Genomic DNA, 25,042 nt, shown 5'->3' with positions numbered 1-25,042 from the left:
CCCATAGCTAAATCTCAGGACTTTGCAAAGCCCAAAGTGCCTGTGTCATAATCTGAGGGGAAAAATACTAAGAGCCTTCTATATGCCAGGTGTGCACCAGATGAACTAGAGAGCCCCTGACTTCACTTTTTCCAATAATCTTAAAAGCAGGAGCAATAGTCCTAGAACTCAGTTTTCTACTTTGAAGGACAAATTACTCACTCTTGGAATAAAACCACGTTCCTAGCTAGGGAACAGTCAATTTGCTTTTAACTACCCTTTTCTTACTAATTAAGTATTAAGGAATTTTTTCAGCTGTGCTCCCAGAGCAAAAAGAGAGCTGTGTTGTACAGTGAAACTTTTAAGAGCTCAGTGACCAAATTTTAAGACTCAGAATTAGTTGTTATGAAATTCCTAGGGGCTGTAAGAGAGCAGCAGTTCCCAAAATATGTTTCCAGAACACCAGCCTCTTTTTTTGGGGAAGAGAGGATTTGATGGTTCACCGTGTGTTGGAAGAAAGGCGAGCTGTGCCCTCTACTCAGATTGGGAGCACACACCGCTGCCTGCAAAGCATCCTCCATCCATCCAGCAAGTGCTTAATGAGCAAGTGCTCCTTGCTGGGTGCTGTGCTGTGTGGTAGAGATATTCAGTAGGGAATAAAGCAGAAAGGATTCTTGCCCTCAGAGGACTCATATTCTAGTTGGAAAGACACAGGAAATAATTATTCCATTCATTAGTGACTGTGCTATATGCCTCAAAGGAAAAGTATAAGGTGGGGGAATCTCCTGTGGTTGGGGAGAGGGATTGTCATAGAAGGCTCTTTGAGGAAGTGGTCCCCGAGTTACAGGGGATAAGGAGGAATTAATTAGCTAGCAGTGGGAACTTTCCAGGCAGAGGGACCAGCACTTGCGAGGCCCTCAGGCAGAAATGAGTGTGGCTTGTGGGAGAACTTCCTTTCACCTATTAGCCTCCCCTCCCCATAAACACACTCTGGGGAGCACCACACAGGAGCCCCGTCGTGGTGCCCATCAGCAGAGTGAGGGATTCAGCAGAGATGAGTTCTTTGGAATCTCATCTTTGGGACTTAGTTACTAAGATACATAAAAGTTTTGGCAAAATAAGGTCTCAGAGCCTGGACTTGCTGTGTCCTAGCAGTGACGGTGATGCTTGGCACGTAACATATTATAAGTGCTTGAAAATACTAGGTAGGTGGGTAGGTGGGTGGATGGGTGGACAGATGGATGAATGGGCGGGCCCCGGGGATCTCAATGAACCAAGTCACAGGGGTCCACATTTGGCAGTCAATTTATGGGAAGGAGCCCTGATTTTTCCAACTCTGATTCTTTAGAAAGTTTGAATTTTCCATTTTTTTTCCAAAGCCTCAAAATTTCTCTTTTCCAATCAGAGAATTGATAGAAGTTGGGTGTGAGGATAAAACCCTCGCCTTCAAAATGAATGGCTACATATCCAATGCAAACTACTCGGTGAAGAAGTGCATCTTCTTACTCTTCATCAATCGTAAGTGAGAAAGAGCCACGTGGGGAAATCTATCCACAGGGAACCTTAGGGGGCCATGGAAAAATTCCTCGTGGACAGGTTTGATTACACCCAGGAAAACCTCATGCCGAAATGTGGTTTAATTTCTGCCCTTAGCCTGCTCAGCCCTCTCACATGTGCTCATGGTTGGCTGACAGTTGGGGAGTCTGGTTCTTGCCTGTGAGAGGGCGCCCAGGAGACGGCATCCCAGGCCCCTGGGAGCCAGTTCAGCCTGCTCGCCTGCTGGCCTCAGAGCCTTTACCAGCAGGCCCTGGGCAGATCTTTGTTCTCTCCTTATATCAAGGCCCACCATTGGAAATTGCACAGCAGGATACAGGGAGGGGGTATCTCAGGTGCAGGCAGTATTTGTTTTTTTTAATTGAACTATAGTTGATTGGGAGTTCCCTGGCGGTCTAGTGGTTAGGACTCAGCGCTTTCACTGCCATGGCCTGGGTTCAGTCCCTGGTTGGGGAACTAAGATCCTGCAAGCTACGTGTAGCTGACCCCCCAAAAAAGAAGTAGTATAGTTGGTTTACAGTATTGTATTAGTTTTAGGTACACAGCAAAGTGAATCAGTTACACGTCTATATATATATTTTCAGATTCTTTTTTGTTATAGGTTATTACAAGATACTGAATATAGTTCCCTGTGCTATACAGTAAATCCTTGTTGTTTGTTTTATATATAGTGGTGTGTATTGGTTAATCCCATGCTCCTATTCTTCTTCCCACTTTCCCCATTGGTAACCATAAGTTTGTTTTCTGTCTGTGAGTCTTTCTGTTTTGTAAATAAGTGCATTTGTATTATTTTTTAGATTCCACATGTAAGTGATATCATATAATATTTGTCTTTCTCTGACTTCACTTAGTACGGTAATTTCTAGGTCCATCTGTGTTGCTGCGAATGGCAGTATTTCATTCCTTTTTATGATTGAGTAATATTGTGTATATACATATATACACCACATTTTCATTTTTTTTAAAAAAAATATTTATTTATTTGGCTGTGCTGGGTCTTAGTTGCAGCATGTGGGATCTAGTTCCCTGACCAGGGATTGAACCTGGGCCCCCTGCATTGGGAGTGCAGAGTCTTAGCCACTGGACCACCAGGGAAGTCCCTAAACCACATTTTCTTAATTCACTCATCTGTTGGTGGACATTTAGGTTGCTTCCATGTCTTTGCTATTATAAATAGTGCTGCTGTGAATGTTGGGGTGCATATACCTTTTTGAGTTAGAGTTTTCTTCTTTTCTGGATATATACCCAGGAGTGGGATTGTTGGATCATATGGTAATTCTATTTTTAGTTTTTTAAGGAACCTCCATACTGTTCTCCATAGTGGCTGTATCAATTTACATTCTCACCAACAGTGTAGGAGGGTTCCCTTTTCGCCACACCCTCTCCTGCATTTGTTATTTGTAGACTTTTTAGAGGTTAGTTCAGACTCTTATGTGTGTCATTCACTTATCTACACACTGGACAGGCTCGCTCAGGTGGCAGGGACAAAGAACACTCCTTAGGCATATCTCAAGATCAGAAATCTCAGCTGAGGGGCTCCAGCTGTCCTTTTGTCAGATTACACAGTACAGCAGCATTATTGAGGCAGCTGTGGGTGATGTAGTGAGCACTCAGAATAATAGTCTCCTCATTGCTAAGATCACGGGCCCGTCTTCTCATTGGAAATAAAAAGATGTGGCATATCCTTGGCTCCAGCAATGCAGGACAGCAGGTCATCAGCAGGTCATCGGTCTGAGGAGAAAAGAGAGCTGTGTTGTATGAAGATCTTCCTCTGATTTTAGTCTTTTTTTTGAAAGCAGCTCCTTTTTAAAAAAAATTTATTCTATCTTTGGCTGCACTGGGCCTTTGTTGTTGCACACGGGCTTTCTCTAGTTGCGGCATGCAGGCTTCTCATTGTGGTGGCTTCTCTTGTTGTGGAGCACGGACTCTAGGCGCATGGGCTTCAGTTGTTGTGGCATGTGGGCTCAGTTATTTGTGGCGCACGGGCTCTAGAGCGCAGGCTCAGTAGTTTTGGAGCACTGGCTTAGTTGCTCCATGGCATGTGGGATCTTCCGGGACCAGGGCTCGAACGTGTGTCCCCTGGTGGTGCAGTGGTTAAGAATCCACCTGCCAATGCCCTGATTTTAGTCTTATCTCTCCTGATTTTAGTCTTATCTCTCCCAGCTTTTATTGTTTTCCAGCCCCTCAAGCCTGCCTCATTTCCTAAATTACCTTCAACGTGCATTCAGATATTTCTACCACCTGAAATGCCTGGAAAACACAGTCTTAACCTTAAGTACTCCTTTTGGCTCCCCCACTGTTGGAGGTCCCTGAGCAGAGGTAGCCACTCCCTCCCCTGTGGTCCTTACCGCTGGGAGTTGGAATTAGGTTTATTTACCAGAGTTTGTTTCCCAACTTGTGGCACGTGTGGTAGGTCCCCACGATGTATTTGCAGAATGAAATTCTGAGCAAGGGCATGTGGTCCACCTGGACTGGCAGGGGGAAGGGAGTGGGGAGGCAGAATTGACTGCCCCGTCGTATTCCTGCTACTCGGGTGAGAAGAGAGCCCCAATCCCAGTGAGATGCTGAGGAGTCATAATGGTAAAGGGGGCTGATGTGGATGTCACCCCAGAGGTGTTCTTCCTGAGCTGATGTCATGGCATAGTATAGGTGTGCACCTGTCACCTCACCCCTTGGGACAGATTTGAGCTAATTACTTTTATTTTCTAGATCGTCTGGTAGAGTCAACTTCCTTAAGAAAAGCCATAGAAACGGTGTATGCAGCATATTTGCCCAAAAACACACACCCGTTCCTGTACCTCAGGTAATGCAGCTCTGAACTCCTTACCCAAGACTCACAAGGAAGAGTAATTCTGTCCAGCGGTCCTCTTTGAAAGAGATGGACTTGCTAATTAGCCTGGTCAGAGTGAATCCCATAACCCAGTGGCACAGGTTGTTCTTTCCCTTTTCACAGATAAAGGGCACAGTTTTCCTTTATTCACTCCTGCAGAATCCCACTGAGAGGCTCCCTTGTGCCAGGCAGTGTGTTAGTGAAACAAAGGTGAATAAGGTCTTGCCCCTGCCCCAGGAGGAACCTGCCCGAACCTGGCAGAGAAACGCTTCCTTCTCCAGGGTCTGTCCAGTGCCCTCTACCTACAAAGATCAGAGCCAGCAGTGAGTGGTGAATTTGGCCTGAGGCAATAAGTTGATAGCTGGCACAGCCTCTAAACTGACTTTTGTATTACATTTTAATGTTAGAAAGTTCTCTCACATATACTGTTTTGATCTCCATGTAATACTGAGCACTAAATAGGGACAGGTTCATGGTTACAGATGGGGGAACCAGTCCAGAGAAGTTAAGTGCCTTGGCCGTGGGTTATGTAATGAGAAATTCCACTAGTTCTGGAGAGGGGATAATAACAGCTGACGTATGATAAACATGCCATGTACATGCAAAGTGCTTTACACGAGTTTAATCCCCACCATGTGTTATGTCCAGTTCACAAGTGAGGAAACAGGCATAGAAAGATGCTGTAACTTACCCACAGCCACTCAGCTCTCAAGTAGCAGAGTCAGCATTTGAACCCAGGTCACTCAGACTTGACCTTGAAGTCTTAACCGCTGTGTCATTCGGCCTCAAGTCTTCCACCCACCACATACACCGTGAGCGAACTGCCCGCCCCCATTCTTCACCATGTGAGGCAACTGTTCTCTTTTTTCCTGCCAGTTTAGAAATCAGCCCCCAGAATGTGGATGTCAACGTGCACCCCACGAAGCACGAAGTTCACTTCCTGCACGAGGACAGCATCCTGGAGCGGGTGCAGCAGCACGTTGAGAGCAGGCTCCTGGGCTCCAACGCCTCCAGGACCTATTTCACCCAGGTGGGGGCGCTTCACCCAGCTCTTTCTCTGGTGCTTTTGCCACCTTATATGTGCCCTGTCACACGAGAGCCCAGGTTTTTGACGGTTGCTTTAGGACTTTCCTTCAGCAGCATTTCCTTCTTTGAACCCAACTGTAAAGGTTTTGTGGTGTTATTCCTGGGCCTGGAGTCAAGCCCTGAGTTCTTCTCTCTGCCTCCTTCTGACCTTAGACTGCCTTCCTAGGAAAATGAGCTGTCTGAAACAGAGTAGGGTGCCGCTTCCCTGCGTTCTCCACTGGAGACTTTCAGAGGAGGCTGATTCCGCATACCTAGGGCAGAGTGCAGGGGCCAGGCTCTGGAGAGGCAGGGGAAGGACGGGGCCTCTCGTGTCAGACCTGGGTTACTGCTGTGTGACTAACCTTCCCTGGCCTCCATGTCCCCCTCAGTAAAGGTGGAAGTGGTCACCCCCACTTTCAAGGAAGTTTACAAGTGGTTGGTGAACAGCAGATGGAAAATGTCCAGCCATTCATCTTATTACAATTATCCAGGTTCTAAGTGCTTTGATTATAAACTGCTCCCCCTCTCTGGGGCCTTAGTTTTCCCATCTGTAAAATAGTGGGTTGGTAATATGATCTCTAGTGTCCTGTCCCAGTTCTGAGATGACATCATTTCTGGGCAGTCCTGTACTGTATTCATAGTGAGGATGGGTTCTGATGGGTTCATCAGAAGCACAGCAGACACCAAAACTACAGAAATGGAAACATTTTCCCTGTTAAATTACACTGGGTCCTGCAAGCAGAGAGCAGGCTTCTGTGAGCCCTGCTTCTCAGAAAACTTTCAGAGTGACCAAGCAGATGAGTGCTTCCCATAAGAGTATTCACAGTTACCACCTGGAAAGAACCTGGGTGGGAGACCAGCAGTGAAATGAACGCACTTGGGGCAGCCCTGGGGCCCGCACGCCTAGAGGTTGCTGGAGCTGAGGGTGGGGTGTGTGTGAGCCGTTGGAACAGGAGCTGCACGGGGGGGCTCCATAACTGGCAGGTGGTTTTCATCCGTCGTTGTTGCTCAGCACCCTTTACTGCTCCCTCCCCAAATATGTGCTGAGGCTCCCCCATGGGCAAGGTGCTGCTGGGTACGGTCTCCTCTCCTCGAGTCCCCATCCCACAAGAGAGAAAAACAGAGACTTGGGAGGAGGGAGGAGGGGGCTCCTGTCCTGGGCTTGGGCCTCAGAGATGTGAAAGAAGGGATATGGAGCCTGGGCCCCCAAGGCTGAGAAGGAATTAGGTGGGCAGAAGGGGACGAGGAGTGCACAGGGCTTTTCTGGCCGAGGAAAGGATGAGGATAACAGGCCTCGGGGAGGGGTGGGGGGCGGTGCAAGAGAACAGGTGTTAAGGATCTGAATGCTCAGCGTGCTGAGTCAGTGTTCTCTATGCTGGCTGCCATTAGAATCACCTGGGAACCGTTTAGATAATACCTGGGCCCTCCCCAAACCAATAAATCAATCTCAGGGGGTGGGGACTGGGCATCAGTAGTTTTCAAAAGCTTTGCTGGGTGCTGGCATGTGCAGCCGGGGTTAAGCAACGCGGAGTCTGCGTGTTGAAGGCCTACGCTCACCGCAGAATTCAGGCCAGATCGAGAGGTTTTTATCAGTAAGTTAAGGAGTTTAGACCTTGACTTGATGGGAATTGACGGGATCTGGTTTGCATTTTATGAAGAGCTCTCTGGCTGTGGCCTGGAGAGTGGATGGAAATCCACAGCGACTTGGGACAGGTGGGGAGGGGGTCTGAGCAGAGGACGTGGCTCCATTCACTAATAGTTAAAAATCTGGAATTGCCAGCATCTGGACATAGGTTGGCTGGTGGGGAGTTGGGGGAGAGAGCCAGAGGAAGGGGTTCACCAGAGATCCAGGAGGAGTCTGTCGCTCCACTGGGAAAAGAACCTCTCAGTTTCCCTCTTTGTCTCATCTTGCATGAGGCAGATTCATTTAGTTAGATTACATTTTATTTCCCAAAAGAACTCTGCATGGTCCTGACCAGTGTGTCTTTAGAAGGAAGGTGGGTTTCTGGATCAGAGGGCCTCCCTCTGTTGGTGCATTGCTCTGCATGGAGGGCTCCAAACTCAGATTGCCCCTGCTCCTGTGGGGTCATTAGAACACCTTCTTGCCCTGCCAACAGCAGGTTGCCCTGGCTCCTGACCTTCTGGCTGTGGGTCGCCTTCGTCCTGCTCCCCAGCTTGTGCCTTGCACTCTACTCCAGGGGCCAGTACAGCAAGAGCCCTGGTTTGCTGTGAGGCCATTTGGTATGGAAATCGGGAACCCTGGCGGCTCTTGCAGTTTGTTCCGACTCTGTCATATTGGACAAGGTATTTCACTTTTCAGGACTTTAAAATTACTGAGTAGTTATGTTACTTTCTGCCTCCCAAAATCCACCTGTGGAAATTGCACAGGCAGATGAAGTAAGTGCATCGCAAGGCCTTTTTAAACTGTGCCAGGAGACTTTTTCCTTTTTGAGCAGAGTTGCTACTGTAACTTTTTATTATTTAACTCTTTATTACTGAATCTTTCTAAACACACAGAAAAGCAGGTAATACAGCAAATCTCCATGTACCTATCACCCGGTTTCAACAGATCATCAACACTTGGCCATCTTGTTTTCTTTCTCCCTCTCCCACTTGAGGGTGGGGGATGGGAAGGAGTGTTTTTTAATTAATTCTTAATTTTTATTATTTATTTATTTGGCTGCATTGGGTCTTAGTTGTGACACCCGGGATCTTCACTGCAGTACTCGGGCTTCTCTCTAGTTGTGGCATGTGGGTTTTCTCTCTCTAGTTGAAGTGCACGGGCTCAGTAGTTGTGGCGCGTGGGCTTAGTTGCCCATGGCATGTGGGATCTTAGTTCCCCGAGTGGAGATCAAACCCGAGTCCCCTGCATTGGAAGGCGGATTCTTTACCACCGGACCACTGGGGAAGTCCCTGGGGAGGAGTATTTTAAAGCAGATTCCAGGCACTTATTTTTCCCCTAGTACTGCATTATGCATCTAAAAACATTTTTTTTCCTTATACAATCACAATGTCCTTTTACACCTAATATAATTAATAGTAATAATACCATTTCACATCCAGTCTGTGTTCAAATACCCTAATTGCTCAAAAAAAGATCTTTTTATAAAAGTAGCTTTGTTCCGGAATTCCCTGGCTCTCCAGTGGTTAGGACTCGGTGCTTTCACTGCCATGGGCCCAGGTTCGATCCCTGGTCACAGAACTAAGATCCTGCATGCCATGTGGCACGGCCAAAAAAAAAAAAATAGCTTTGTTCAAATCTGTATCCAGTCAAGTTCCACTCATTATATTTGGTTATGTCTCTTTGAAACTAGAAAGATCACCCTACCTTTTTTGGTTATAGTTCTTTTTAGCTTATTTTGAAGGTGTCCTGTAGAAAAATGCACATTTTGGGTTAGCCGATTGCTTCTTCTTAGTGTCCTTTAATTTGTTTCAATCCTCCATATTTCCTATAAACTGAAAATTAGATCTAGAGGTATGATTATATTCAGATTAAAAAAATGTTTGCAAGAATTTGTTATAGATGATGCCATGTACTTTTAAAAAAATATTTATTATGGCTGCATTGAGTCTTCATTGCTGCACATGGGCTTTCTTTAGTTGCAGTGAGCGGGGGCTACTCTGTTGCAGCGCGCAGCCTTCTCATCGTGGTGGCTTCTCTTGTGGAGCACGGCCTCTAGGTGCGCAGGCTCAGTAGTTGTGGCATGCAGGCTCAGTAGTTGTGGCACACAGGCTCAGTAGTTGTGGCATGTGGGCTCAGTTGTGGCTTGCGGGCTCTAGAGCACAGGCTCAGTCGTTGTGGTGCACGGGCTTAGTTGCTCCGTGGCATGTGGGATCTTCCCGGACTAGGGCTCGAACCCGTGTCCCCTGCATTGGCAGGCAGATTCTTAACCACTGCGCCACCAGGGAAGCCCCTGCCATGTACTTTCTATCGAATCCCAGCAGGAGGCGTGTGATGGCTTGTTCTATCATCCTGGTGTTAGGATTTCTCAGCAGGCTTAGCTGGTGACAGCCTGATTCCTTCACCATGAAGTTCACTATTAGTGATTAGCTTAAAGGTTTCACCATTCATTGATGACCATTGCCTGCATCAGTTATTTCATTAGGATTGCAAGATTATGATTTTCTGATTTTATCATTTCTTCTTTATTAATAAGCTATAATTTTCTGTACAGAATAATTTTCACTCATTTGTTAGAGCTAACAGGTTATCCTGAAATACAGTTCATACCAGAAAGTAAGGATAAATGCTGAGTTCTATGCCTTTGATGATCAATTTGCAGGGAAATGGGTTGGTGTCCTAGCAATGTCCAGTAACATTTAATGACTTTTTTCTGTCTCTCCCTCTCTCCCTCCCTCTTTCGCTTCTCCATTTTTCTCTCTTTCTCTTTTAGTATTTTGTCATAGTTGTTAACAAGCATCATAATTCAATCAGTTGTAGTCAAATTATTCCATCTTTGGCCAGCAGAAGCCCATTCAGGCTGGGGCTCTTGTCCTTTTGACCCAATTCCATGAGTTTTTGATAGTTTCCTTGTGTCTGGTGAGACAGGATGTTTGTAGGCTCACTCTGTACTTTCCCAGCCCATGCCCTGGAATTGGCCACTTTTCCAAGGAACTCTGGTTTATTTTAGTGGGGAATGGCATTTAGACACTATAATCTGGGATTGGGGGACCTCATTGCTACTGGGTGGTCATTGCTTTCAGGCCTTTCCAGTGGACAGACCTAGGAAATGTGTATATTTAAAAATAGTCAGTAGGAAGGTAGTTGCCAGAGCTAGAGGGGAGGGGAGAATGGGGAGTTACTGTTTAATGGGTAGAGAGTTTCCGTTTGGGAGGGTGGATGTTGGTGATGGTTGCACGACAGTGTGAATGTACTTAATGCCACAGGACTGTACACTTGAAAATGGTTAAATGATAAATTTTATGTGATGTATACTTTACCACAATAAAAAAAATCTCTTATGGCAGCAAAAAAATAAAAAGTAGACAAAAATATGAGAGTTTTACACTAGTATTTTTATATCAAACCAGTTTTTATTTTATTTTTTAAGGGTTATTTTGATAAATTTATTTTATTTTTGGCTGCATTGGGTCTTCATTGCTGCGTGCGGGCTTTCTCTAGTTGCGGTGAGCGGGGGCTATTCTTTGTTGCGGTGCGCAGGCTTCTCATTGCAGTGGCTTCTCTTGTTGTGGAGCATGGGCTCTAGGCACGCGGACTTCGGTAGTTGTGGCACGTGGGCTCAATACTTGTGGCTAATGGGCTCTAGAGCACAGGCTCAGTAGTTGCAGTGCATGGGCTTAGTTGCTCCGTTGCTTGTGGGATCTTCCCGGACCAGGACCCAAACCCGTGTCCCCTGCATTGGCAGGTGGATTCTTAACCACTCCGTCACCAGGAAAGCCCTCAAACCAGTTTTTAAATTATAAGGATTTAGCTGAATTTTTTATTTGTGTATTTTTAATTTCATACTTCAAATTTTGGTCAGAATTGCTTCTATAATAATTCTGTAATGATATACCTGGTTCTAGCTTTTACTCCATTTTGGGACCTGTGCTTCTGTCCTTCATACACTGACTCTTCCCACTGTCATCTTTTTTGACACAGACTTTACTACCAGGTCTTACTGGCCCCTCTGGGGAAGTGGTTAAATCCACAACAGGTGTGACCCTCTCATCTACTGCTGGAAGTGGCGACAAGGTGTATGCCCACCAGATGGTCCGCACAGATTGCCGGGAACAGAAACTCGATGCCTTCGTGCAGCCTGTGAGCAAAGCCCTATCCAGTCAGCCCCAGGCTGTTGTCGTAGAGGACAGGACAGCTGCTTCTAGTAGCGGGGCCAGGCAGCAGGATGAGGAAATGCTTGAACTCTCAGCTCCTGCTGAAGTGGCTGCCAAGAATCAGGGCTTGGAGGAGGATGCAGCAAAGAGGACTGCAGACTCGTCAGAGAAGAGAGGGCCCTCTTCCAGCCCTGAGAACCCCAGGTATGGCCTTGTGGGAAAGCACAGCTTGCCTCCTTCGTTATTATCATTATTATTTTAAACTATTTTAAAAAAATTATTTACTTTATTTTTGGCTGCATTGGGTCTTTGTTGCTGCGCGCAGGCTTTCTCTAGTTACTGTGAGTAGGGGCTACTCTTTGTTGCGGTGCGCGGGCTTCTTATTGTGGTGGCTTCTCTTGTTGTGGAGCACGGGCTCTAGGCATGCAGGCTTCAGTAGTTGTGGCACGCGGGCTCTAGAGCACAGGCTCAGTAGTTGAGGCGCATGGGCTTAGTTGCTCTGCGACATGTGGGATCTTCCCAGACCAGGGCTCGAACCCGTGTCCCCTGTGTTGGCAGGTGGATTCTTAACCACTGCGCCACCAGGGAAGTCCTCCTTCGTTCTTTAATGAAACTACCTTCTATCTTGGACTGTCACAAACCCCTTGCATCTTCTCTCCCTGATTTGCCCTCTCCCTCCAATGGGTTGGTGCTTTGGCCTGGTCTACTGTTGGCCTTTGACCATGGCTTTAGAGTCACCCATCACAGTGGCCTTTGAAATATCTTAAATGTCCGTGATTCCAAACATTATTTAAAAACACATCAGAAAAAAAGAAGATCTATCCTTTAATTTTAGTATTGAATTTTGATAAAGCCTCAACAGCAGAGGTGGCTGGAAAGGGGGGCCTAAAATATCTGGAGGATTCTTCCATCCTACTGCAAGCTGCTTTCACTCCTTTCAGAAGAACAGTTTCTCAGTTCAAATTATGAAACTCCCTGAAGTGCATGAGCTAGTGGTGAACGAGAGTTAGAGAGAGGGGGCAGGAACAGCCGTACTAATGACTGTCAGTTAATTTTGAGCATCTTCAGTGTACACTCTGTGGGTGCTTCAAGGACATCTCACTGACATCTGTAAGGTGGATGTTCCTTATTCAGTGTGTGCGGGTACTGACCCTGGAGCTCAGGGTGAAGTCCTTTGCCTGAGGCCGCACATCCCCCTGGTGTCTGACCACTGAAACCCTGGCTCTGATTGCCCAGTGGAACTTGGGTGAGTTTTTTAACTCTGGTTTGCTCACTTCCAAGTCAGTCTAGGGAGATGGCTTCTAAGGATTTGTTTTCAGAGAATAATAAAGGATGCTAACGTTCACTGAGCATCCACTGTGTGCCAGATACTTAATATGCATTATCTCAGTTAATGCTCTTAACAGCCCTGCTGGGAAGTGTGACATTTCTGTTTATCACTTGGGGACTTAATGCTGCGAGCCATTTACCACACAGCAGAGGAATCTTTCTGAACCAGGAACCAGGGTGTCTCACTCCTTGCTGAAAACCAGTGCTTCCCACGGCACTTGGGGTGAAACCAGCCTGCCCGCCCCCAGCTCATCACTCTCCTCCCCTTCGTGGCGCTTTGGCCACGCTGCTCCAGTGCTGACCCGACCTCCCTGAGCTCTCACCCCTTTGCTTTTGCTGGTCCCTCGGTGCAGGAACTCTCCGGCTTCTTGTCGCCCAGGTCTCAACTCGGATGTCGCCTCTTACCAGAGACCTTCTTCGTCCATTTAATCTAAAGTTCTCTTGCTTCTCCTTCATTCTGTTACCTTGTTTTATTTTCCTCACAGTATTTGTTGCTACTTAAAATGATCTTTCTTCGGTTGCTGTTTGACTCTCCCACTAGAAAGGTAGCATGGTGAGGGCAGGCACTTTGTCATGGCTGTGTGAGGTTGGTACTATAACAGTGCCCGATGGACGGATGGATGGAGGGCTGAATGAATGAGATGTGGTGAGGTCAGCGCACTTGATCGAGACCCTGCATGTCTCCGGGCTGAGCCAGACTCCAAAGCCCTGCTGCCTGCAGTGGCCACTAATAAGGCTTGAGGGGTGTCAGGGAAGCAGCATCTGGGAGGACATCCTGATCTGGCTGGCCGCCTCCAGCACAGGGAGCCCTCCCCAGATGTGGAGAGCTGGCACAGAGAAGCTGCTCCCTTCTCCAAAATGCAAGGCACAAAATTTGACTGAGTTTGAAACAGTTTAAGATAGTTATGACCTGCCAGTTCCTTGTTTACTTTGCAGAAAGAGACATCGGGAAGGCTCTGATTTGGAAATGGTGGAGGATGCATCCCAAAAGGAAATGACAGCAGCTTGTACCCCCCGGAGAAGGATCATTAACCTTACCAGCATTCTGAGTCTCCAGGAAGAAATCAGTGAGCGGGGACATGAGAGTACGTAAGTGCTGAGGGCTGCCTGCGACTCCCAGGGCCAGAACTGCTAATGTGAAGGTTTGGGAAGTTCAGGAAGCGTTTGTGTTGGGACAGCCTCTGCAGTGTGCTGAACAAACCTCGCTTCCTTTAGTAACCCACAGCAGCAGCAGCTGAAAAATAATTTTCAACTGGGAGAGAAGGGAAAAGTAGTCTCTGGTTTTAGTTAGAATTAATTGGTACTCTCGTTAAACCAGAGGAGTCAGAGTAAAGCGGTCATTTAAATAATCTTCAGTTTGATTTCTGTCTTAGCTAAAAGCAGCACGGCCTGCCCTGGGTGTGCTGTTGCTGAAAGTGCACAGGCTCTGGGGGGCCCTAGTTTGTATCTGGGCACTACTGCTTCTGTTGTGTGACCTTAGACTCATGACCTAACTTTTCTGTGACTCAGTTTTTCCTCATCTGTAAAATGAGATTAATTTCACGCTTGAAGATTATTGTGCTGGTTAGAGAGAAAATGTAAGTAAAACACTTGGTACAGAGTAAGGAGTCAATAGATATTTTTATATCCTAAAGTGAAAAATCCCTCAGAAATAGCTTTCAGAACACCTGAGTATAAAACTCCATTTGAGTCCCCATTACTCCAAAACTAACTTTACGGTTTTAGTAATGGAAGGGACCTCGTCACCTCCCAGGGATGAACTGACACAGGGACTGAGGTGTGTGATAGTGACTTGGCCCTAATAGCAGTCCTGACCCCACTTGTTGAGTTACAGTCGTGCTCCAGGTGGAGCCATCATTGCTGGGCTCCACTGGGCGGCTCTGCACTTGAGCCTACACAGTTTAGCCCTGGCCTTGCCATTTTTCATCTATTACACATTTCTTTCTTTCTTTCTTTTTTTTTTTTTATGGTACTTGGGCCTCTCACTGCTGTGGCCTCTCCTGTTGCGGAGCACAGGCTCTGGACGCGTAGGCTCAGCGGCCATGGCTCACGGGCCCAGCCGCTCCGCAGCATGTGGGATCCTCCCGGACCAGGGCATGAACCCATGCCTGCATCGGCAGGCGGACTCTCAACCACTGCACCACCAGGGAAGCCCTACTACACATTTCTTGATTAAACAAGTTAAAATTTTATAGCAGTGTTGAAAGTTATCTTAAAATATGACAACCTGGACTTCTAAAAGAAATGAGTGAGGAATCCCCTGTCAGTCCAGTGGTTAGGACTCTGCGCTTTCACTGCTGAGGGCCCAGGTTTGATCCCTGGTCAGGGACCTGAGATCCCACAAGCTGTGCGGCGTGGCCAAGGAGCAATTTAGTGCCTTTCCCACTGACTGTTAGCCTCCTAAACAGCTACTCTGACTCAGAGGCCCCTTACATCTCTCTCAGTTACTGCTTGTTTGAATGAATGCAGGAAGGCCTCAATTTGCCTTTCCTTGCCCGTTCTTTCTTTTCTTCGCACTCTGGGCCTTTGTGTGTCTGCATGTGGGGAAAGGCATAGGGGGCCTGTTCCCTTGGAAGGCTATATGCTTCCTGTGACTAAGGCCTTGCAACTTGCAGACGGCGCTGCCAGTTGGCTTCTGATTTCTGTTTCCGTTAAGATTTTCTCCCATTGCTCTTTCCCTCTGTTATTGGCCTTCAAGCTGGGAGCTTTTAAAACCATTTTAAATAATTAAGAGGAGGTTGGGCCATGACTTGATTTATTTAGCAGCCTTCCTCACAGTTGATTAATTGACAGACTCCCTCAGATTTGGAATTTACTGAGTTTTCTTTAAGGATTTGTATTCCTTATGCAAAGCAGGCTATTTAAAGTTATAATTTCAATAAATTTCTGAATAGTTGCAAACTGTTTTCAGTGCAGTACAAAGCTAACCTGCACCAGGTTTGGTCAGGTTTGGAGTTCATTGATGAAGTGCTGATGAATCTAAATGTTCTGAAATTGTATGTTCATGAGTGTTACCTCATTTAATTCTAGAATAGTCTTGTGAGGGAGGCAGAGCAGATGCTGTTATCTCTGTTTTAAAGATAAGGAAATGGAAGATGGAGAGGACAGATTAGTTGGAACATCCCTACAAGGCAAAACTGGCCTGGGTGCCTGCCCTGTGGAGGGTGGGTCGTTACTGGTGTGGCTTGCATCAGAGATGCTAGCCCAGTATTTAGGTGCAAAACTAGATCAGCTGCTCTAGATCACATGTTGGGATGAGCACAGCATGTGATCCCTGATCCCTCAGACTTGAGGCTATTTTCAGACATGCAGGGTAGGGTCTACAGAGGGAGTCCCAGTCCTGGTGTGGGGAGTGGGGTGAGCACTTTGGAGCCAGGAGGACTCTGCTGAAGCCCCTGCCAGCTACACCATTCCGTAGCCACTCAGAAGTCTGTTCACCTTTGTGGGGCCTTTCCCTGCTCTGTGAAATGGTGTTCCTGCTACAGCCCTTACCGGGCTGTTGTGGTGAACACCTGAGACGCCATGTGCAAAGGTGGGGGTGGGGTGCCGCTGCCTTGGGCCCTGCTCACTGCGTCTGTTGATGCGGCCCCAGGCCGGGGTGCTGCTTGTCTCTGAGTTGAATGCCTATGGGGATTTCTCTGAAGCTCAGATCTGGGGAGGCAGGCCAGAGCCTGGCTGTGCCCCCACAGAGCTGTGACCCTGGCCCAGGAAGGAAGTAAGATGCTTTCCTTTAACGATGTTCTTAGTTGCACTTATTTGTGTGATTATTTCATCGCGGTACCTGGCAGAGTGCCTGGCTCGGGGACTCAGGAGATCTTTGCTGAAGGAGGGATTGGGAGGAGCTGCCTCAGAGGGGAAGCCCTGGAATCTATTTTTGAGGGACGTCAGAGTTGAATGCTCCATCAGACAACTCTGGAGTCTTTGGATTTACCCAGTCCTCCTGGGTACACTTTCGAGCAACCAACGAAGATAATTTCTGGCCTGGTGTCCCGTCACGTGTTCCATGGAATTAGGCTTATCCTGGATTAATAATGACTAAGTTACTTATTGCCAGTCACATAATTTTGATCTGTTAAGGAGGATGAGGAATGTCATAAGTTACTTGCTATCGCTTGAATCTGAAAATGTGCTTAGCCTTTCATCCACAACTTTATTTTCTTGATGTTTGGTGAACAGTCCTGGGTTTAAGTGTACACACTCTTCTATGGTTTGTCACCATGTAACAGCTTCTTTTTGTTCAAGAAGTCAGTTCAGGGGGCTTCCCTGGTGGCACATTGGTTCAGAATCCGCCTGCCAATTCAGGGGACACAGGTTTGAGCCCTGGTCCAGGAAGATCCCACATGCTGCGGAGCAACTAAGCCCATGCGCACAACTACTGAGCGTGCGCTCTAGAGCCTGTGCGCCGCAACTACTGAAGCCCCCGTGCCACAACTACTGAAGCCCGCACGCCTAGAGCCTGTGCTCTGCAACAAGAGAAGCCACTGCGATGAGAAGCCCATGCACCGCAACGAAGAGTAGCCCCCGCTCACTGCAACTAGAGAAAGCCCATGTGCAGCAACGAAGACCCAACGCAGCCAAAAATAAATGATAATTAATAAAAATAAATATTAAAAAAATTTTACCCCCCCCCCCCCAGAAGTCAGTTCAGCAGACATTGCACCGCGCTGAGCCCTGAGGCAGAAAATGCATTGAATGCACTCAAACCCCTGTCTTAAAGGAGTCTACGCTGTTGGGGGGGCGGGTGTTTGGTAAATCGCCGGCTGTGACATAAGGTAGAATGAGGGACGTTCTGGAACAGAGACAGAGGCCGTGTCACCAGGGTGACAGGGTGACATCTGCCTGGAAGGGCTGCTTGATCAGCTCAGGCAGCAGCCAGAGGCCCTGGCGCCCGGGGGCTGCCAGGAAGCAAGTTCCACATGTGACCCTTAGGAACCAGAGGACAGCTCACCCTTCCTTCAGGTGGCTTTACTTGCTTCTCAGAGAACGTGCTGAGACCCTAGGCTGCCGTTGTGAACTCGGATGTGTGGTTTGGCTTTGAAGCACAGAGCATTTGGTCCTATTTTGCTGCTGGCAGAATGGTAGGGAAACGCCCGCAGACCTCCAGTGCTGTGGGCGTAACTAGGAGAGGAATAAAGCACAGGTTCTAGAGGTCCTGATAGGAGGCCGGAATGAGTGCAAGCAGCCTCATGGAGCCCAGGGAGGAGAAGCCCTGCCTGTCCTCCTTGTCGACCTCCTGCCTGGCTTGAGCCCCCTGCAGGGAGCCAACGCCCCCCTCGCGGCCCCCTGCCCAGGCTGGGCCTTTGGTGGCTTGTGGATGCGTCAGAGCATTGATGAAAAGTCTGTATGGAAAAATCTCTGACCCTTTTTTAGTGAATTACACTGCTTCTCTTTCCTCCAGTGCCTCATTATTCAGGATTATTTGATGTTCTCCAGCTTTTAAAATAATCATTTTCCACCTACGCAGAACATCCTTGTAGAGACATTGAGTTTCCAGTGGGAACAGAGGGGAACACTTATTCTAAAAATGAGGAAAATTTCTGCGGGGGGAGCAGAGAGTGTTGCAGAACTTATGTAACAATGTGAGAACTCATGTGTGGTGTCCAAGCTTAAAAAAAAAGTACAGTAAAAATGTGATGTACAGGCTTATGGCTGTCCCCAGACCCTTGCCCTGCTGTCTCCACCCCCTTCCCTGTCCCCCTTTGTGGTGGTATGTTTACTTCTTCCATTAAATATATATATATGTATACATACACACACACTCAGATAAATTAGTAGATGCAAAATCATGCTTATGAAACATAAGTAGGATCTACAGGAGAAAACAAATGAACGCTAACTTAAAGGAACAGCTCGTTGCCATCACCTGTGCAGCCCTGTGTGCTCTTTCCCTGTCCAGCCCCTTCCCTCCTCCCTTAGGGTAACTGTGACCCTACATTTTGTGATTATTATTTCCTTTCTTTTATTATAGTTTTACCACCCATATTTGTAGCCCTACAAAATTTATTGTTTACTTGTACAAATTTTAAACTTTGTATAAAGGGAATTATATTGTTTTTCTGCAGTGTATATAAGTGTACACATATTCCTAAAATTCATCCATCTTGCTACGTTCTGGTTTACTTTTTCTGCTTGTAATAGATTCCACTTCCTGACTTTGCCACATGTTTAGTCATTCATTCTGCTATGGAAGGACATGTGGAGGACTCCAGGGGTGTCACCCCTGCCTCTCAGCCCCCAGCCCCTTTCCTGGACCTGAGCAGATCAGGAGCTTGGTACACTGGCCGGGAAGCTCTGTGCAGAGTAGACACACACTTAGAGTTACTGCTGGCTTGTAAAGTGACAGCTTGTTTTCCAAACGGGTCGCTAAGTGTGTGGTCCCACCAGCAGTGTGAAGAGTTGCTTTGCTCCACTGTTTCTCCGGTATTTGATATTGTCAGACTTTTTACCAGTTTGGTGTTAGTGAAAAGGTGTCTAATGGTGGTTTTCATTCGTGTTTCCCTGATCACTGATAAAGCTGAGTCGGTGTATTTCCTCTTAAGTGCCTGTTCTAGTTTTCTGCTCATGTTTCTGTTGGGTGCTTGGTCTTTTCTAACTGATTTTAGAAGTTCATTATATGTTTATTCTAGACAGTAATCAGTTACGTGAAAATATCTTCCCTCAGTTTGGGGCTCATGTGGTATTTTTTTATGAATGCTCCCCCCCATATATATTTTTTAAACTTTTTAATATTATTTTTTAACATTTTATTTTATATTGGAGTATAGTTGATTAACAATGTTATGTTAGTTTCAGGTGTACAGCAAAGTGATTCAGTTATATATATCTATCTAAAGAATAGATATATTTATCTAGTCTTTTTCAAAATTTTTTCCCATTTAGGTTATTACAGAGTATTCAGCAGAGTTCCCTGTGCTATACAGTAGGTCCTTATTAGTTATTTATTTTAAATATAGCAGTGTGGGCATGTCAATCCCAAACTCCCAGTCTATCCCTCCCTGCCAAGTTTGTTCTCTAAGCCTGTGAGTCTGTTTCTATTTTGTAAATAAGTTCATTTTTATCATGTTTTTTAGATTCTGTATATAAGTGATATGATATTTGTTTTCCTCTAACTTCCTTCACTTAGTATGATAATCTCTAGTTGCATCCATGTTGCTGCAAATGGCATTATTTCATTCTTTATAATGGCTGAGTAATATTCCTCTGTATGTATGTGCCACATCTTCTTTATGCATTCATCTCTCAATGGACATTTAGGTTGCTTGCATGTTTTGACTATTGTGAATAGTGATGCTATAAACATTGGGGTGCATGTATCCTTTTGAACTATGTTTTTTTCCAGATATATGCCCAGGAGTAGGATAGCTAGATCATATGGTAGCTCTGTTTTTGGTTTCTTAACGAATCTCCATACTGTTCTCCATAGTGGCTGTACCAATTTACATTCCCACCAGCAGTATAGGAGGGTTCCTTTTTCTCCACACCCTCTCCAGCATTTGGTATTTGTAGACTTTTTGATGATGGCTATTCTGACTGGTGTGAGGTGATATCTCATTGTAGTTTTGATTTGCATTTCTTTAATAATTAGTGATGTTGAGCATCTTTTCATGTGCCTGTTGCCCATCTGTATGTCTTCTTTGAAGAAATGTCTATTTCGGTCTTCTGCCCATTTTTTGATTGGGTTGTTTGTGTTTTTTTTGATATTGAGCCGCATGAGCTGTTTGTAAACTTTGGAGATTAATCCCTTGTCAGTCGCATTGTTTGCAGATATTTTCTCCCATTCTGTGGGTTGTCTTCTCGTTTTGTTTATAGTTTTCTTTGCTGTGCAAAAGCCTTTCAGTTTATTTTTGTTTTTATTTACATTATTCTAGAAGATGTATCAAAAAAGATATTGCTGTGATTTATGTCAGAGTGTTCTGCCTATGTTTTCCTTTAAGAGTTTTATAGTATCTGGTCTTACTCAAAATGGGTTAAAGACCTAAATATATGTCTTCTTTGGCGAAATGTCTATTTAGGTTTTCTGCCCCCTTTTTTTTTTCGGTATGCAGGCCTCTCACTGTTGTGGCCTCTCCCGTTGCAGAGCACAGGCTCCAGACGCGCAGGCTCAGCGGCCATGGCTCACGGGCCCAGCCACTCTGTGGCATGTGGGATCCTCCCGGACTGGGGCACGAACCTGTGTCCCCTGCATTGGCAGGCGGACTCTCAACCACTGCGCCACCAGGGAAGCCCTTCTGCCCATTTTTTGATTGGGTTGTTTAGTTTTTTTGTTATTGAACTGTATGAGCTGTTTGTATATTTTGGATACTAGGCCTATTGGTTGCATTGTTTGAAAATATTTTCTCCCTGTTTGTAGCTTACCTTTCTTCTGTTTATGGTTTCCTTTGCTGTGCAAAAACTTCTAAGTTTGATTAGGTCCCATTTGTTTATTTTTATTTTTATCTCTATTGCCTTGGGACACTGACCTAAGAAAACATTGGTACAATTTATGTCAGAGTGTTTTGCCTTTGAGCTCTTCTAGGAGTTTTATGGTGTCATGTCTTAATGTTTAAGCCTTTAAGCCATTTTGAGTTTATTTTTGTGTATGGTGAGAGGGAGTGTTCTAACTTCATCGATTTACATGCAGCTGTCCAGTTTTCCCAGCATCACTTGCTGAAGAGACTGTCTTTTCCCCATAGTATATGCTTGCTTTTTTTGTCAAAGATTAATTGGCCATAGGTATATGGGTTTATTTCTGGGCTCTCTATTCTGATCCATTGATCCATATGTCTGTTTTTGTCCCAATACCACGCTGTTTTTTTTTGTTGCTGTTGTTCTGTGTTTATTTATTTATTTATTTATTTATTTATTTGGCTGCACTGGGTGTTTGTTGCAGCATGTGGGATCTTCATTGTGACATGTGGGATCTTTAGTTGTGGCATGTGGGCTCTTGGTTGCGGCATGCAGGATCTAATTCCCTGACCAGGGATCGAACCTGGGCCCCCTGCATTGGAAGTGCAGAGTCTTAACCACTGGACCACCAGGGAAGTCCCATACCACGCTCTTTTGATTCCTGTCACTTTGTAGTATGTCTGAAGTCTGGGAGGGCATGGCTCCTGCTTTGTTCTTTTTCTTCAGGATTGCTTTGGCAATTCTGGGTCTTTTATGGTTCCATATGAATTTTACGATTTTTTTTTAGTTCTGTGAAAAATATGGGTAATTTGATAGGGATTGCATTAAATTTGTAGATTGTTGTGGGAAGTATGGCTATTTTAACAATATTAATTCTTCCAATCCAAGAGCATGGGATATGTTTCCACTTCTTTGAATCTTCAGTTTCCTTTATTAATGTTTTATAGTTCTCAGTGTATAGGTTTTTCACCTCCTTGGTCAGGTTTATTCCTAAATATTTTATTTTGGGGGGTGCGATTTTGAAAGGTATTGTTTTTTTACATTCTCTTTCTGATATTTCATTGTTAGTGTAAAGAAATGCAACCAATTTCTGTGTGTTAATCTTGTATCCTGCTACCTTGTTGAATTCATTTATCAGTTTTAGTAGTTTTTGTGTGGAGTCTTTAGGGTTTTCTGTATATAGAATCATGTTATCTGCATATAATGACAATTTTACCTCTTCCCTTCCAATTTGGATACCTTTTATTTCTTTTTCTTATCTGATTGCAGTGACTAGGTCTTGCAATAGTATGTTGAATAGAAGAGGCGAGAGTGGGCATCCTTGTCTTTTTCCAGATTTTAGTGGGAAGGCTTTCAGCTTTTCACTGTTTTTAGTATTATATGGGCTGTGGATTTGTCATAAATAGCTTTTATTATGTTGAGATATGTTTCCTCTATGCCCACTTTTGTAAGAGTTTTTTTTATCATGAATGGATGTAGAATTTTGTCAAATGCTTTCTTTGCATCTATTGAAATGATCATGTGGTTTTTGTCTTTTCTTTTGTTTCTGTGGTGTATCACATTGATTGATTTGCAAATGTTGAACCATTCTTGTGAACTTGGGATGAATCCCACTTGACTGTGGTGTATGATCTTTTTTATGTGTTGTTGGATTTGGTTTGCTAATATTTTTTTGAGAACTTTAACATCTATATTCATCAAAGATATTGGCCTCTAATTTTCTTTTTTGGTGGTGTCTTTGGTTTTAGTGTCATGGGTGATGGTGGCTTCATAAGAATGTCTTTGGGAGTGTTCTCATCAATGTTTTGGAAGAGTTTGAGAAGGATCAGTATAAATTCTTCTTTGTAGGTTTGGTAGAATTTGCCTGTGAAGCCATCTGGTCGTGGACTTTCATTAGTAGTGATTGGTCTGTTCAAATTATTTGTTTCTTCTTGATTCAGTTTTGGTGGGCTGTATGTTTCTAGAAACTTGTCTATTTCTTCTAGGTTGTTGAATTTGTTGGCATGTTCATAGTATTCCCTTATGGTTTTTTGTACTTCTGTGGTGTTGGTTGTTATGTCTCCTTTTTCATTTCTTATCTTGTTTATTTGGGTTCTCTCTCTTTTCTTCTTGGTGAGCCTGGCCAGAGGTTTGTCGATATTGTTTAACCTTTTAAAGAACCAGCTCTTGGTTTATTGATTTTTTTCTATTTTTTTTTAATCTCTATTTTATTTATTTTCTCTCTGATCTTGAGTATTTCTTTCCTTCTGCTGACTAGGTTTTGTTCTTCTTTTTCTAATTCTTTTAAGTGGTATATTATGTTGTTTGAGATTTTTCTTGTTTTTTGAGGAAGGTCTATATGGCTGTGAACTTCCCTCTAAGAAAGGGTTTTGCTGCATCCCATAGATTTTGTATGGTTGTATTTTTATTGTCATTCATATCAAGGTATTTTTAAATTTTCTTTGATTTCATTATTGACCTGCTGGGTTTTTTTAGTAGCATGTTGTTTAGTCTCCATGTAATTGTTTTTTTTTTCTCTCACTGTTGTGGCCTCTCCCGTTGTGGAGCACAGGCTCCGGACGCACAGCCTCAGTGGCCATGGCTCACAGGCCTAGCCGCTCCACGGCACGTGGGATCTTCCTGGACTGGGGCACGAACCCGTGTCCCCTGCATCGGCAGGTGAACTCTCAACCACTGTGCCACCAGGGAAGCCCTACATGTAATCATTTTTTCCACATATTTCTGTGGTTGATTTCTAGTTTCATGCTGTTGTGGTCAGAAAAGATGCTCGAGACAATTTCTATATCCTTAAATTTGTTGAGGCTTGTTTTGTGCCCTAGTATGTGGTCAATCCTAGAAAATGTTCCATGTGCACTTGGAAAGAATTTTTTTTGGATGTAATGTCCTGAAAATATCAATTAAGTCTAATTAACTGTTCTATTGTATTATTTAGGATCTCTGTTGCCTCACTGATTTTCTATCCAGAATATCTGTCCATTGATGTGAGTGGGACGTTAAAGTTTCCTACTGTTATTGTTTTTTTGTCAATTTCTCCCTTTATGTCTTTTAGTATTTATCTTATGTATTTGGGTGCTCCTGTATTAGTTGCATATATGTTGACCTGTATTAGGTGCATATATGAATGTAATAATCCTCTTCTTGTATTAATTCTTTTATTATTACATAGTGTCCTTAGATTTTTCTTCGTGGCTTTTGTTTTAAAGTCTATCTTGTCTGATATGAATATTACAACCCCTGCTTTCTTTTCATTTCAGTTTGCATGAAATACCTATTTCCATCTCCTCACTTTCAATCTATGTGTGTCCTTTCCTCTAAAGTGGGTCTTTTGTAGGCAGCATATTATAGGCTCTTGCTTTTTTATCCAATCTCCCACTCTGTCTTTTGATTGGAGTGTTTAGTCCATTGACATTTAAGGTAATTATTGATAGATATGTATTTATTGCCATTTTAAACTTTGTTTTCCCTTTGATTTTATATTTCTTCTTTGTCCCTTTTTTGTTTTTCCTTTTGTGGTTTGATGATTTTCTTTTGTATTATGCTTATGTTCTCTTCTTTTTGGTTTTTGTGAATCTATTGTATGTTTTTGATTTGTGGTTACCATTTTTCAAGTATATTAACCCCTTCCTATATCTACTTGTCTTAGACTGGTAGTCATTTAGGCTCAAACACATTCTAGGGAATGAAAAAAAAAATCTACATTTTCTTACTTTTCTCCTCCACATTTTATGATTTTGATCTCCTTATTTACATCTTCATGTTCATCCTTTTGCTGTTTCATTGTGGTTATTATTAGTTTCACAGAATTTTTTTTTTTTAATCTGTGTACTGGCTTATTTAGGTGACTTGCTTTCTGATGGTGATTTTCTCTTTCCTATGGATTCTTTTCTATTTAGAGAAAACCTTTCAATATTTCCTTTAGGATAGGTTTAGTATTGCTGTATTCTTTTAGTTTTTGCTTGTCTGAGAAATTCTTTATCCCTCCTTCTATTCTAAATGATAATCTTGCTGGGTAGAGTATCCTAGGTTGCAGATGTTTCCCTTTTAGGACTTTGGTTGTATCTTTCCACTCCCTTCTGTCCTGCAGTGTTTCTGTAGAGAAATCAGCTGATAGCCTTATGGGGGTTC

At 44.5% G+C, this 25,042-nt stretch overlaps 1 protein-coding gene across 2 annotated transcripts in view; it reads left to right on the top strand.

Annotated features, from left to right (window-relative positions):
- Window positions 1-25,042, top strand: part of MLH1 (mutL homolog 1) — a 51,330-nt gene that overhangs the window by 13,637 nt on the left and 12,651 nt on the right. For both annotated transcript variants that reach the window (XR_013830065.1, XM_079933272.1), the window contains exons 9-13: window positions 1,385-1,497; window positions 4,243-4,336; window positions 5,240-5,393; window positions 11,031-11,407; window positions 13,469-13,617. Coding sequence is in view for 1 of the 2 variants with exons in the window: in XM_079933272.1 (XP_079789398.1) it covers window positions 1,385-1,497; window positions 4,243-4,336; window positions 5,240-5,393; window positions 11,031-11,407; window positions 13,469-13,617 (887 nt within the window). In the remaining variant the exon portion in view is untranslated. The remainder of the gene's footprint in view (window positions 1-1,384; window positions 1,498-4,242; window positions 4,337-5,239; window positions 5,394-11,030; window positions 11,408-13,468; window positions 13,618-25,042) is intronic.

The sequence above is a fragment of the Stenella coeruleoalba genome (genome assembly GCF_951394435.1).
Source record: "Stenella coeruleoalba genome assembly, chromosome: 10".
Taxonomy (NCBI): Eukaryota; Metazoa; Chordata; class Mammalia; order Artiodactyla; family Delphinidae; genus Stenella; species Stenella coeruleoalba.
The sequence above is the reverse complement of the archived record's forward strand: the minus strand, read 5'-3'. Positions and strand labels throughout refer to the sequence as shown.